The 16,828-nt window shown below is 32.6% G+C and overlaps 1 protein-coding gene across 1 annotated transcript in view; it reads right to left on the bottom strand.

The window, feature by feature from the left end:
• Nucleotides 1-16,828, bottom strand: part of DISC1 (DISC1 scaffold protein) — a 500,053-nt gene that overhangs the window by 357,460 nt on the left and 125,765 nt on the right. The window contains 2 exon segments of the mRNA XM_031966908.1: nucleotides 2,628-2,757; nucleotides 8,418-8,565. Coding sequence (XP_031822768.1) covers nucleotides 2,628-2,757; nucleotides 8,418-8,565 — 278 coding nt within the window.

Below are 16,828 nucleotides of genomic sequence, written 5' to 3'. Positions count from 1 at the left end.
GTCAACATTTAACTTGGATTGGTAGGAGAGGCTGGGGCTAATTCCCAAGTGTTACAGTACTATTTCATTTCTAATCCAATAAGAAATTATTATTATTATACTATAATATTATATTATAATTATTAAATTTATATATAATTTCTATAAATATATAAATTTATATATAACATATAATATAAATGGAAATATATAATAATATTATATATTAAATTACAATATTATTATTATGTGAATGGTACTGGAACAGATGCTTGGGGGTACAAAGCCATATCCTGCAACCTCTTCTATGTGTAAACTATCTGTCTTGATGATCTCAACCAGTCCCATGAGTTCAAACTGTAAAATGATGCTTGTAATAGCACCTATCTGCCATGGTTATCATGAGGATCAACTGAGATAAATTAGTAAAACACCCAGAACACCAAAAGCATTTAATAAATGCCTGTTTCTTCCATTCCTTCTACCTTTCCAGAGACCAGTGGAACCATGGTGATGAACTGAAGATACTGCTATAACTTTAAACTGAAAGAAACTCCTGAATTCTTCTCAACAGTCCATCCACCTCCTCTCTTTACCATGGTAAATCCACTGTTTTCCGACAACAGGCCCGTTAAAATGAAATTCCATCTTTAATGTTGTTAGTATATTAACTTTCTCATTATTTACCTTTTCTTGTTCATTCATTTCAGTTATGTCCAACTTTTTGTGACCCCATTTGGGGTCTTTGTCTTGGCAAAAATACCAAAATGATATACTTTTTCCTTCTCTAGCTCATTTAACAGACGAGAAAACTGAGGAAAATAGGATTAAGTGACTTGGGCAAAATCACAGAGTTAGTGTCTGAGGCTAGATTTGAACTCAGGAAGATGAGTCTTCTTTGACTCCAGGGCCAGCTCTCTAGCCACTGTACCACCTAGCTGCCTTCACCTATCGAAGGTAAATAATGACAAGTGAAAAGCTGTATAGTTTTGTGAACCAAAATCCAGTCTTAAAATCAAGAAGATTTGGGTTCAAATTCTGCCCATTCTGAACACATACTGAGCATGTTACTTAATTCCTGGTATGGAAATGACAATTATAATTTACACATAATCCATCAATCCTACACCAGGATTTCTACTGACTTCAGGGCTGGTGCTCTATCTACTTCACCATCTAGCTACCCCCATACCAGAAATTCTTTAGAACTAATCTAAAAAAAGAAAATAGACCCAAACAAAAAGAAAATCACAGAAATTAGAGCTCAAAAGCAACTTCAAGTTTTAAAAATCACTCAAAAAATCATAAGATTCCTACTAAACATCCTTCCTAGCTTGAAAATGGTAATTTATAAAATCAAAGCAAGAAAAGATGAGTAGAAGGGACTAAGTATCTAAGTATCTCATTCTCTACTCAGTTCTTGCCAAGGGAACAATGAAACCAGTCTAGAGGATTTATATTCACTTTAGGAATACTTCCTCATCTCAGTCCAAGGCCAAATACTTTCTATCTGTATGGTCAAACATTTCACACTACTCCCCAAAGCAAGAGTACTCTAGATGTCCATATTGGTCCATGAGTGACCTCCCTACCAGCAGGCAGCTTGCGTCTGGAATCAAGAAGACCTGACTTTAAATCCAAACTCAGGAACTTACTAGCTATGGACCCTGGAAAACTCATATATCTTTTGTTTACCTCCATTTCCTCCAGGGTTATGATGAAAATCAACTGAGATAATGTTTCAAAGCACGTTACATAGTGTCTGGCACCCAGTAGGTGCTTAATAAATATTTATTCCTACCCTCAATTCTTTTGAACTCATAACTCTATGGCTAGAGTTATATTTAAGGTTAAATACACAAATAGATACAAACTATCTATGATAGTTCATGTCTACTTCTACAGTTCTTAAATGCTTTATCTGCCTTTAATCCATTGCTCTATTATGACTTCAAATTTGAGAGATCTCTGGCTCCCAAAGCCGGAAGTCTTGAAGAAAAGACTGACTAGTTAATTACTGACTGGACGTACTAAAGGTGGGTCAACAGTTAGACCACATCATCTTGAAGGTCTATTCTAATAGTTAAGATTCTGCAAGTCTGTATGATTGCTAACTTTGGACTTACTGCCTCATAGTGACCTCTAGCTGCCATCCCTTCCCTGTACTGGGCCATTCCAATGACTGGTTCTTATTCATTATTTCCATTACCTCTCCTAGCACTGGTTATATCTCCCTGGTCTACCATTGCCCACAGTTCAATGCAATAACAAAAGATTTCCATATGGGCTTGTGTTGTGCAAAATTCTTTTTAACTTCTAAAAAAAATCTCTTCAAAGGTTAGAATGATCAAAAATGACAAATGAGCCTGGAAAACACAAAGTGCACATTTAAAAATAATGAGGTATGTCAAAAAATATGCACAAAAGCCACTGTTTTCAGCCCCTCGTTTGTAATGAGATTCATACAGCCCCTGTGACAGTCCCCTACCAATCGCTGCTTAGAGAATCTTATTGGATTCCAGCCAAAGCTCTAATTGCTACATTGAAGTAAAGAAAAGATTTCCAATTTATCCCATTTGCTTCAAATGGCTGCAAAATCACTTTACCAATACTGCATTTTTTTTCTTACAACTTTATCATCCCTTTACCTGCAACTGCTGCTTCTCTTGAAGAAGCCAGTCTCTTCTGGTGATGGAAACCTGGAGTCTTTCCTGAGCTGCAGATCCTGCGAGGTTGGTCTCCATTTTGAGCTGGGTTTGGGTTTCTTCACTGCTGTCCCTTAGGATGTAAAAGAAAAAAAACTTTATATTGTAGAGGTTTTGTAAATAAATTTTAGAAATCTTAACATCAGCAAAATCCCTTTATTTGTTTATAAAATGGTCATGAAGTCTTAAAATTTTAAACCACAGAAAACACAAGAGAGTAGGTAAAGAATGAGAAGGAATCATGATGGTCATCTACTCTAAACTCATTTAACAGAAGAGGAAATTTGGGACCACAAAGGTTAAACACAAACCTTAAGGGAAAGAGGCAGGATTTGAAGCAAGGTGCTCTGGCTCCTATTCAGGGCTCTTTCCATAGTGTCAAAGGGCCTCTAAAAAAAAAAAAAATAAGAAGCCTAACCTGCATTGATAAAGCAAACGCTAATATCTTCCCTCCCCTCAAGATAGTCTCCTAACTACCTTGGATATTAATTGTGTATGTACCTGGTTATTTACATGTAATCTCATCCATTAAAAGGTGTGCTTCTAGAGAGAACAGACTATGTTGAGTTTTTCTTTTTATCCTCAGATTTAACACACAGCAAACAATAAATGTGGATCCCTTGATTGGTTAATTGATCTAAGGGTTTTGCATTTTTTTAAGTGTGACAAATTCACAGATGTTGGATCAGAGATTAGCAGAAAAGCTCTATTAAGGAGTTTTTAATATACTAAGAGATTTATAAGCACGTTCTTTTTTAATCTCTACCACAATCCTTCAATTTTTATTTGAAGATAAGTTCTACTTAGCTAAAACATTGGGACATGTTTTAGCTAAGGATAGGGAAGCCAAGGATACTCTTTAAATTAATTTTATCAATTAGTAAATAGCTCAGCCTGCAATTAAATCTTTAGACTTACTACATCTCTGTGACATGTCAATCTGAGGTGTAAACTCTACATCCTAAAAATGTCAAGTTAAGCTTTCCACCTTTAGTAAATGACTCAGTTTCTCCTATTTCACTAATTTTGAAATTTATCTAATAGAAGAATGAGACTTCCTTTTTGCTGCAAACTACATAAAACATGCTACTCTATGTTTTAGTAAGTAAAATACACAATTCTGATTCTAAATCCAATTACCTCTTCTAACTCCTCAGTAAAAACTCAGTAAAATCTTCTCTCTCTTCTTCCATGCATTTCATTTCTTTAAATCCTGACAAGTCATCTATAAAATAAGTGAAGCAACTATATACTTTATTATAACTTACCTGATTTTTATAGGAAAAATAATAATAATCATGATATTCATGTTGGATCCTTAGACCAATGGACTTTTATAGAATGATGGCGACTCATTCTATTCCCAGATCATTTCATTCATTTTTGAATGAAAATGACCATTTGTTATATAAATAGAGTTTAGATATTTTATACAGGCCCTGTCATCTAATATTTTCATATATTACTGCAAAACCTAATAATAAGAAATGGCAACAATAATAAACATTCTCCCTAACAAGTCTGCAGAATTCTTTTGTTTCCCTCATGGAGTCCAGTGTATATATGGGTCAATAGGCACACATTGATAAATTTAGTCCCCATAACTTTCATTTTTCACAATTTTTGCAAAAATGGAATACTGATCACATGCCAACATACAGTATACTACATTGTTGTTGATTCAGTCAATTCAGTCACGTCCAATTCTTTGTGACTCTCTGGACCACACTATCTATAGGGTTTTCCCAACAAATATATTAGAGTAATATCCTTCTCCAATGCATTAAGGCAAAAAAGAGATTAAATCACTTGCCTGGGAATCATACAACTAATAAATGTCTGAGGTTATATTTGAATTTAGGTATTCCTAACTCCAGGCCCATCTGTACTGATCTACCTAGCTGTATCATATACTACATTGCCATAGCATTATAAGTACACACATTAATATAGCATTCCAAGAATGGGGAAAAGAGGGAGGAGTAGGACGTTAAAGTTAAAAGAAAAGGCTTTCATCCTGCCTTAATTATCTATGGAAATGGAAAGTTACAGTGATACAGATGATGGTTGTGCAATTTTTGCACCAAACTTACTTCTTGTATTGCTTTGATTAATTTAGTATTAAGATTTGTCTGAATTTCCTAAACACATACCATCTGGATAGGATTGAGGAAAGGATGCTTGTCTGAAATTTAAAATTAATCACAGATGATCTATAAGATAGGTATTCCGTGGATAGAAATTGGAAACTGGCCATATTATAATCTGTCATATTTGTTACACAATCCAAATGACAGCTCCCTGTGAAATGCCGGTATTCTAAGATTAGAAATAAAGTCACGGAGAGTTGCTGTGATCTACTCCAGACCACAGTGTGAGCTAGTAATGAAGCAAAGTCTGGCTTTGACCATGTGTCTCTGCCTGGATCCATCTTGCTTCAACCAGTCAATCACTACTACTTTCTGACTGTGTTTGCTCTCTTTATGTGTAATAATTCTCAACAAGTCTCCCTCATCAATGCAAATTAGTACAACTCTGCTATGAACTAATCAGTACATAAAAAAGAACAAATCACCAAGTATGAAAATATAGGTGTCTTGGAATGGCACTCAGGCAAAGAAATGTGTGAACCAGTCGAAGCTCTATGTGTATTTATGGTCTTACACATTCCAGTGAAAATTAGGCAAATTCCAGCTAAGCTCTTTTGCTTTAAAAGAAAAAAATAAAAGCTTTGATTCTTCATTGACATAGCAATAGAATCTGTATTCCATCAATTACACTTACCACATGATCATTATGTGTGAATATACCCGTCACATTAAAAAAAAAAAAAAAAAAGGAAATAGACAGCCATCTGTGTATCAACTATTGGAGTGCCAGACTATTAATGCGTATGTGCCTTATGATGATTACACATCATTGCCTCCTCACCAGCCAAACAACATTTAAACTTTCCCAATGCTTTCAAGGGCTCTTTGCTTTGCTAAGAGAGCCACCTCCCTTAGTCTTCATAAAGAGAGGAAATCCTGATTAGTCTGTGGCTAGCCACCTTCAAGCATATTTTATTACATGAAACATTTATTTAAAAAAATGCATGCACTAGTGTCTAAGAAATTTGTGCATACCACTGGGAGTTCTTTGTCAGGTACATTGGATGTCAATCATTATACTGAGGATATCAGAAGATATTCTGTGTCACAGCTAGGATCGATGAATTTTAGAGTTGAAAAGGGATTTGAAATTATTGATCCAAAGCTAGAAGAGACTTCCAAGATCACTTAGTCCAAGCCTTTCATTTTAGATGAGGAAACTAAGGCCCAGAGAGATTAAGTGACAAATGACTTGATTAAGTTTATGTAAAAAATAAGTATCAGAAGCGGGATAATATGAACACCAAAACCAAGGCTCTTTTCACCGTACCAAACACTTCCTCCTAAGAAATTTTATAGTTCTAATCCCTTAACTTGAAGATGAGAAAAACAAGGTTCATGTAAACAATTATATTATGATTTCCTTTATGACAATGTCACACATTTTTTAATTACCCAAGTATCTCACAGCATATGGCACATAGTAGCCATTTAAAACATATTTTGAAAATGAATGGACAAATTAACATGAAAATTACTCTTAAGAGACTTGCCCAAAATTACAAAAATAGTTGGAGGCAAAATTAAGGTAAAAATTAAATCTACAGAATCCCAGATCTGGGACCTTTTCATTATCTTCCATTCATATCTGATTTTCTTTAATTTTATTTATTTTATTCTGAACTTAAGAAATAAAACAAGCATTTCTACCTACATAAATATGTTGTTGCCTGTATTGGAATGTAAATTACTTGAGGGCAGGGTCTTTTTTGCTTTTGTCTTTGTAGTTATAGATCCTGCAATATAGTAGACATCTAATAAATGCTTGTCCATTGATTGGACATTTGAATCAAAATGAATATAGCATATTATTCTGGTCAATTATGCTTTCAATAAAAATAGAATTATTAGAATGGTAAAAATAGGAGGAGAAATTAATCACTAATTGCTAATATAAAAGGTCACATGTAATTTACAGCAAGTCTAAAAGTTTAGCTCTCCCTTTATTATACCATGAAAGAGCAACAGAGTAGCAAATAAAAGATAGAAGGACTTTTTATCAGGTAAAACCTTTGTATACAAATATAACATTACAAAGAACTGGAGATTAAAAGCAAAAATTTTTCACATAACTCCTTTACTTTATAGTAAGGGTATATATACAATATCCAACTTCATACACAAGATATTATATAAACCTACACTTACAAAATGGCAGTCAGTATCCTAAATTATAAACAATAACTAGAAACTTTCTTAAAATCATAAAATGACAGATTTGGAAGGGCCCTTGTCCCTTGAAGTCCAAGTCCCTGGAAGAAGCTAAGTATACAACAGGTACCATGATATGCTTAAGAACATACAGTTAGTTAGTGGCAAAGTTAGAACTAGAAGAATCCACGTCTTCTTACTCTTGGGGATAGAGAGAGAAAAATGTTTCCATTATATCATCCATGTATTTATAACTCACTGAATTAAAGTCAATAACAGGAAAAAAAAAAAAAGGTTAAATAGGATTTGGTCCCTGTTGAAATTACTGAAGTCCTTAAGTACAATGGAATAGGCACTCATAAATTGGACATAATTTTTACTCTTAGATATAAGTTTGAAGATATTTAGATTCCCATAACAAGTGGCCTTTTATTTTAGATTCCCATATTTAGATTCCCATAACAAGTGGCCCTCCATCTGAACCACAGCAATATCTACAATTCAATGGTCCCCTCTACTTCAGGATCAAATACAAAATCATTTACTTAATTTTAAAGCCCTTCCTACCTTTCCAGTCTTTTTATATCTTATTCCCCTCCACATACTGTCATACATTGCCATGGGTTTTCTACGTGTGCATCACATTAAACAATCCATCTCCTACCTTAAGGCATTTTTCCTGACTAATACCACATCACTAGAACTCTTTCCTACTTCATTTCTGTCTCCTGGCTTCCTTCAAGTCCCAGCTGCAGCTCTGAAACTGCCCCAATTTATCCAGTATTGATCCAATTTGCATAAAAAGAGCTAATATAAAACAAAATGGATCCAAATGTATAAAAAAACTTCCATTAGTCTGTGAGTTCCATGAGAACAAGTACTATTTTTTTCCTTTTTGTTTCTTCAGTACTTAGCAAAATAGGCACTTAATAAATGCTTAGTAACTGACGGAGACATTGACAGCAGTTAACCAGTGAGTTGCCCAACTGTACCTATTTATATTTCTCTCTTTGTTGCTCTATGTTAAATATTATCCATTTAAATCATGTTTATGCCAATAGAAAAACATCACACTTAGCTGTTTAATAAAGCTCTATTTTTCACAGAAAAAAAGATCATAACTGAGTGGAAAAGCATTTCATTCTCCTATCAGTTGATCACACTTATGACACATAAGTGCTATTTACCCATGAATATTTTCAGTTGAAAATTGAGATCATAGCTTCACTAAGAAAGTGGTCCCTCAGCTGGATCTTAGAGCTTCTTCTGAACCACCTGATCTTCCAATCTGCCCAAAATAAGGATTCTAAAAGATAGAATTGAGGAAAGAGGAGACTGCATGAAAGCAAGTATTAGGGAAGGAAATACATAATATGGAAAATGTTTGAAAAAGCAAACCAATAGAGTGGTGCTAAATGAAATGAGTACTTACCCATGTGTAGCCCAATGCAGAGCAGATTGGACTTGGGCTCCAAAATGGTCCAAAAATGAACTAATGGATGGATGTCTTGAAGGAAGCTGAAATTTTAGGTTGCTCTTTTCTTTCTCCAAGCCCTCTATTTTTTGTTTTAATTCTTCAGCTAGATACACAAGAGAGAAAGGGGACAAAAGAAAACCAAGAAATTCAGAATGAATATTTCTTTTCAGTGCTTCTCATTTTTTTGGTTCTAAACCTATGACATCAGCATAAGAAACTCCCAATATAGAAATTCTTTCCATTGATGCAAACCTGCAACTCCTCTCTCTACAATTTATAATCTTAGAGAGTTACCTACAATACTGAAAGGTTTAATAACTTTCTCAAGGTTATACAAGGAGTCTACATCAGAACAGAATTTAAACCCAGGTTTTCCTAATTACAAGGCAGGCTCCCTATCTAGGATACTTCTTCTTTACCTTGCACATAGTAGGAATTTAACAAATGTTACTTGAATTAAATGGAAACTTACATCTAAATAATTTTTATTCTAATATCATGATCCACATGTAATCTAGACTTGAGGTTTTTTTTTTCTCCTTCAACTACCCTTTACAAAGTCTCTACTCATATACATACATATATACACATATAGTGTGTGTCTATGCATATATGTGTATATGTATATGTATGAATATGTATTTATATACATATGCTACTATTTTTATTTGTATACCACTAAATTTGGTAATTCTCAAAAAGCTATTACCATCCAAACTCTATTCAATTCAATAAATATTTATTAAATGCCTCTCATTCTCAAGGCATTGTACTAAATGAGAATGAGACAAAGATAAGCCCTACCTTCAAGATGTTTACATTTTTGGGGGATGGGGGTTGAGCAAGTATAAAACAAGATGGCTCCCAAACAGGTAAACATAATGCACATTAGAGTATGATATGATCAAAGGAGAAAACCAGAAAAACTCTCTAGGAAAATTTAAGGAGGGAGAAAATATTTTCATCTTGGATTTAAGGTTTCATGGAAGAAATAGTATCTGAGATAATTCTTGAAGGTAAAGATTCTGAAAAATAAAACTGAGAAAGGAATTCATTCCAGGCACAAGGATAAATTACATAAATGCAGGGAAATAATAAGAGCTATCATGTTAAGTTAAAGCATGAATTCAATGTCATGACACAAAAAGAGAGTACATGGAATAGAATAAACTATAAGAAGACTGGAAAAGTAGAAAAAGACCAGAAAACAATTCACATGATAAACCTTATTAATAACAAAACAAAAACCACATGATTATAGCAATAGATATAGAAAATATCTTCAATATAACAGAACTCATTTATGCTTTTTAAAAAACGCTAAAAAGCATAAAAATAAAAAAAGTCTTTCCTTAAAGTAATCAAAAACATTTATCTAAAACTAATAATTAGCATTATTTTTAATGGAGAAATATTAGAAGTTTTCCCAATAAGCTCAGGAATGAAGTAACAATATATCTGATATCGCTATTAATATTTTGCAGGCTACTAGAATGCCAATTATAGCAATATGGCTCCCTAAAAAAGAAATTTAAAAAGTAAGCATTGGCAAGAAAGAGACAAACTTAATTCCATATGCTGACAGTATTTCATTCAGAACATTCTAGCTAATTACTCCCAAAATTAATCAAGGCAATAACCTAAGTAATATAGTAGAATACAAAATATCTCCATAAAAATCATCTTACTAACCAAAAAAAAATATATATATACATACAAAAAAAGGAGATGAAAAGAAAAATGTCTTTTAAAACAATTAAAGGCATTAAGTATTTGGCATATAACCTATCAAGAGACAGAGAACTTAATGTAAGAAAATTTTCAGAGAAATAAAAGCAATTCTCAACAATTAGAGGTCATTGATATTCATGGCTAGCTACTTTAATATAATAAAAATGGAAATACTTTCCAAATTAATTTACAAGATATGAACAAAAACTAGTGAAAAGGAGAATTGCAAACTATGAGTAACCATAAGAAAGAATGTACCAAATCACTGATTTAAAAAACATAAATCTAAACTAATCTACCTCTTATTCAGCAAATTAGCAAAGATAACAAAAGATATGAAGTCAGTCATGGAAGGATTGTGCACATCAATGAACTGTTGATAGAATTGTAAATTAGTACAACCATTCTCAAAAGCAATTTGTAATTATGTAAAGATCTGGACCACTATACCTAAATTACTGGTGACCTGTATCTAAGGCAGTAATTATCAAAACTATCTTATACTAGCTAAAAAACAGTTGAGTAGACATAGAATTTATAGCAGCAAATAAACATGATAATATTGTATTCAAAAGTGTAAAGACAAGATTTGGAGATAAGAATTGATTATTTGGTAAAAATAATTAGGAAAAATACAAAATAGTATGGCAGAAACTGGGCAAATATCTCATACCATTTACTAAAACAAGTTCAAAATCACTACAAGACTAGATATAATGAGAAATTTTACAAGAAAATTAGAATGGAACAAATTACTTATCAGACTTATGGAGAAGTGAGCAATTTATGAGTAAACAAGAGAATACAGAATAAGGCATAAAATGGATCAATTTTGATTACATTAAAGTTTTTGTACAAATAAAATGAATATAGTCAAAATTAAAAGGAAAGCAGATAATGGGGGAAAATTTTATAGGTAATTTATCAGATAAAACTCTCATTTAAAATATTTAAAGAACTTTGTCAAATATATAAGAATGAGTCATTCCCTGGTTGATATGTGGTCTAAAGATAGGAAAACATAGCTTTATAATGAAAGAAATCAAAACAATTTATAATCATATAAAATGCTCTAAACCATTACTGATTAGAGAAACACAGATTAAAACAACCTTGAGGAATCATTTTATACCTGTCATAATTTTATCCCCCTTTCCTTTTTAACCCCTTTCCCCTACTATGTATACATGAGCATCTTAAAATAGGAAGGAAAGACGCAAGGAAGAAGGAAGAAAAGAGAGTGAGAGAGAAAGAGAAGAAGGGAAGAAGGGAGGGAGGAAAAGAAGAATATGTATTTTAAGTCTGACCAACAATAATGAGAAATGATAAATATGACACATACAGAGAATTATGGGAAGCTGCATGTTAATTGATACAAAGTGAAATAAGGAGAAATAGAAAAAATAATATACCCAATTATTACAACCACATAAAAGGATGGAATATTCTGCATATTAAATCAATCACCTCCTTTCCTGGAGTAAAATAGCATTCTTCATAAATAGTCTTTTGGAATCATGGTTGGTTGCTTCATGGATCAGAGATCTTTAACTTTCAAAGTTGCTCATTTTTATAATGTTTTTATTTTATAAATTGTGGTCCTGGTCCTGCTCACTTTACTCTGCATCAGTTCATACATCTTTCCCTGCGTTTTTCTGAAACCATTGCATTGATGATTTCTTATAGCACAAGAATATTCCATTACACTCATATATATAATTTGCTTGTTGTTCCACAATCAATAAGCATGTAGGAATTTATTTTGCTTGACATATGCATACAAAAGTTTTCTTTTTCTTTTTTCTCCTTATTTGGAGGGGGTTAGAAGGTAGAAAGAAAATAAGAAGTGCTTATTAATTTTAAAAAATATTTTAAAAAGAAAGAACAATACTCAAAACTGAATGCTATGGAATCATAATGACTAAGATTAGTCTTATAGAAGAAATATAAGAAGGCATTTCCATTTCTTTGAAAATAAAAGATTAAAGTTTCTACCCTCCACTTCCAATTAATGTTGTGAAAGAAGCTCCAGAAATCTCAATTGAAATGATAAGTCAATCAAAAGTAAACTAGGTTTAACTAGTTCTTAATCAATGAGAAAGGATCATAAAGGCTTTTGGGGGGCATTGGATGAAATTAGATGATACTATGAAGGAAATATCTTGTGATTTACTGAAAAAAAATAGATATATTTTGAACCTATGTATAATACAGCAAACCAGTTTGAATTCACACATTTTAATTACAGTTTAGTCAAGTAGTCACCCAATTCAGAGATTAAAAATCCTGAAAGGAAATTGTCCTTGGAAAAAAGAGTTCTTTCTTTCCCTTTTTCCCCATCACTACTGAGCAAGTGATAATTGTAAATTTTGAAAAGCTGAAAGATCTAGAGTTCCTATAAGCATTGTTAACAGTGTTCAGAAGAGCAGCAGTAGCTGCTTCTGCACTGGGAGCTAAGAGACATACAAAAGTTAAATTAGGCATACTAAGGAATGCCAGCTTCAGCACTATTCAAAGGCAATAGTCAGGGGGCTGCAGAGAACTTAAGAGTTATTTCCTGGATATTCCACAAGGGAGAAAAGGACTTCATTAATCAGGAGTTCTGGGGTATCAGTGGTCATCTGTGTGCTTTCTAAGTCTATAACTCCATAAAGTCTTATTATGTCTCATCATCATCTGATATGTTAGGAACAAGTTTTTAGACTAGGAGAACGGACCATAGATTCTCCTTAAAGGGCAAATTGAAGCATTGACAAAATTGGTCTTGCCATGCATCCAAAGGCAAGAAGTAATGTCATTTAATGGAATAGTTAATCATTTCACATTTCAGTGCTCATGATAAGTATTTGCAAATATACCCCTATGAGAAAAATTACAATTTATATATCAAGATTGGTTGAAAAAGACAAAGAGGTAGAGAAATTTACAAATTTTGCTTAAAATTCTCCATATTCAATCAATGTATACTATAATTCTCAATAATTTGAATGTAAATGTAGAAACAAATGTAGAACAAATGGAAAACATCTAGATACTCAATTTCTGATTAAACTCGGTGCGGCTAGAAAACAATATTACTAAGTCAGAATAAAAATGAGAAAAAGATATGCCATGCAATTAAAGCCATTCTAATTTGACCTTTTAAAGCACATTATTGATGAACAAAAATGTGATATGAGAAGAAATGATAGAACCAATTATAATAACTGCATAAATAAATTCAATTAATATGGATCATTTGGCAAAATGAGACCAAAAGAGCATAGAAAAACCTTGATCAGAAAATTCTTATTTTATTTTTTGAGTGTATTTAAAGTCAATTTTTATTGATATATTGTTTTCTCATCATGTATATTCCTGAATATAACCCCCTTCCAACTCTCTCCTGGACGATTATCCCTTTCTAAAAGAAAAACCAAAGAGGAGAAGGACAAGGGGGAGAACAAGAACAAGAACAAAAAGGGAAAAAACAATTCATCAAAACTAATCAAAACCATGAGAAAATCTAGTATTATATGCACTGTTCCACATTTATAGGTTCCACCTCACACTTCAGAGTGATATTCCTTCTGAAGCTACTCCTTCAATCTGTACTCCTATTTGCAGGTTTGGTACCCAGAAGTGTCTGATTCCTCTTCTACTCTAGGTTCTAAGCAGAGAGATATAGAAACCAAGCACAATAACTAGTTCTGAATTTAAATTTGTTTATAAAATTTTATAAAGAAGGAAGATGTAATATGCTAAGTAGTATCACTTCATAAAACAACAATAAAACAATAAAGGGTAAAATCAGTTTAAAGACAGCTTAGAGAAAGGTTTAATTAACCAAAGTCATCCTGAGGGTATCTCAAAATGGTGGCAGAAGGAAGACAACAAATAGAAAAAAAAGATTGAAACGATCTGAAAGGTTGTATTTTTTTAAAATAAATTTTGTTCACCATCAAGGAAACATCATAGTCTACGACGTGCTTATAGAAGAAGTAAAAATGACATGAAAGAGAGCAAAGTTGGGGAAAGCAGCTAAATTAGAGCAAGTATACATAGACAAAATCTGTTCAAAAAGGGGCCCCTGAACATAGAGGAAATAGTAATTATGAGAGCATATTAGGATATACTCAACAGAACTCTAAAGGATGCAAAGATACAAAAGGCATAGAAAAAAATCTAAGACTTTATTAATACCAAAATAATTTACTGAAGATCATCAATACTCTTACTTTCCCATTTATAAAATTTTAAAAAGAATAATGTGTATATTCATTGAGGGCATCCTGGATCATGTTATTAAACTGTAACAGATATTGCTTCTTCAAGTCATATTCTACAGTAAACCAGATATTTATCATTATACAATTAATTAAAATATAAAGAGAATAAAAGAACTCACTGTGATAGTATGTATAACTTGATTCATTAAAACAAAATTCCTTAAGGACATTAATCTAATTTTTACATCAAAATTATGACAGAAACAACCTTTTCCCAACACACTCAGTACATTAATATATATAGACGAAATGAGATATAAAGCAGAAAACATGGAAATAAGCTCACTAAAAATATATCACAACTGCTATGGGGAGAGTTTCTGGGGCCAAATTGAAGAGGGATTATGTATGGATGGCAAACATTCTCTATAGACTTATTATTTGTATGTGATTACAACACACCCCAACACACTGTAGAGTCTTCAGACTCAAAGATATAATAGCTCTAAAATGTTTGACTGAATGTTTTCAAGCTGGAGAAAACAAGCAGATTAAGAATACCTATTATCCAAACTGTACCATATGCTTAGATGGATAGCCTATTGAATTTAACCACCAGTTTAAGTCATTTGAACAGACACTGCAAATGAGTTGGACAACACAATGAATTGGATTATTGATGGGATATTGTGGAGCGACTTTTATGGCCCCAATTTCCTTAAAAATGAATGAGTTCAATCTTTTTTATATGAATATTTTACTGATATTACTATATGGCTATGAGATATAGAACTTTTTATTTTCCAAAGAATTAAAATTGAATATCAATGCAGAGGACAATAGGGAAGTAAAAAGTAAGTTGCATAGGCTAGAACTTATAGTAAAGGACATCATTAAAGAAATATATAATCAAAACAAAATATGTAAAGAGCAAGTAAGAAAGGCTCCCAGAAGAAAGGATGAACTCTCTAACAAACTTACGGGGGGCACATGGAAAAGCTTCACAGAAGATGGGTAGGTGTGGAAGTTTACAATATGCATAACTGGATGGGATATCTATATATGGGAGATGAATTAATTCTATTATTCGGAATTTGGACACCATTGCTTTTTGTTTTTAATACCATTGCAATTTCCAATTACAACTTCCCCAACAAATTCTATATCAAATTTGATAGCATACATAGCAAAATATGGAGCAGTTATATGGCACAGTGAATAGAGTGCTGGGCCTGGAGTCAGGAAGACATCTTCTTGAGTTTGAATGTGATCTCAGACACTATCTGTGAGACCCTGGGCAAGTCACTTAACTGTGTTTGTCTCAATCTCCATCATTTGTAAAAATAAGCTGGAAAAAGGAAATAGCAAACCATTCCATTACATCTGGCCAAGAACCCAAATGGGGTCATGAAGAGTTGGACATGACTGAAACAAATGAAAAACAACAGCCCCTCCACCTCTATACTGAAAAGAGGGAAGATTTTATTTCACTACATTTGAGAACTATAATTAATCTGAGCTCAGAAACCTTTTGCTGACATTTTTCATTTAGGTTAAATGTAGTCACCATAAATACTGTTCTTATTCTATTTCACTCTGCATAAGTTTATGTGACTCTCTCATTCCATTTCTGTCATTTCTTAAGATATAATAATGTCAATATGTTCATATGCTACAATTTGCTCAACTATTGCCCAACTGATGGGCACTTATTTTATTTCTAAGTTTTGGGGGGGTTTTTTGCCACAGTAGATACAACTGCAAATACTGTAACATGTGTGAGATTTTTTTACTTTGTTTTTGATCTCTTTATGGTATATTCCCTGTCAAGGAAGTTAGATCAAAAGATATAAACAATTAGAAAGCTTTATGATTTTATAACATAATTCCAAATTTCTGTGCCCAGATTGCTAGGAATGGGGGGAACAAAGTTCTGGGTTCAGAATGAAAAAAACTGGGTTTGAGGTTTATGTTCTTGGTTTATTAAATGCTTCACTAGAACATTAGGTTGAATCACTGAGTAACTCTAATAATAATAAGTATCTAACAATAATAAGTTTCCACAGCCCTTCAAACATTTATTATCTCCATTTTTATCATCAATTTGAAGGATATGAGGCAAAGTTCTGCAGTTACTTTATTTTTATTCTTTTTTATTTTTTAATTAAACCTTTTTATTTTCAAAATAGATACATAGATAATTTTCAATATTCACCCTTATAAAACCTTGTGTTCTAATTTTTCCCTCCCTTTCCCCCATTCTCTTCCCTAGAAGGCAAATGATCCAATTCTTCTATATGCAATTCTTCTATACATATTTCCACAAATACCATGCTGCACAAGAAATATCATATCAAAAAGAAAAAAAATAGAAAACAAAATGCAAGTGAACAACAACAAAAAGAGTGAAAATATTATTTTGTGGTC

This window comes from Sarcophilus harrisii, chromosome 4 (assembly GCF_902635505.1).
Source record: "Sarcophilus harrisii chromosome 4, mSarHar1.11, whole genome shotgun sequence".
Taxonomy (NCBI): domain Eukaryota; kingdom Metazoa; phylum Chordata; class Mammalia; order Dasyuromorphia; family Dasyuridae; genus Sarcophilus; species Sarcophilus harrisii.
The sequence above is the reverse complement of the archived record's forward strand: the minus strand, read 5'-3'. Positions and strand labels throughout refer to the sequence as shown.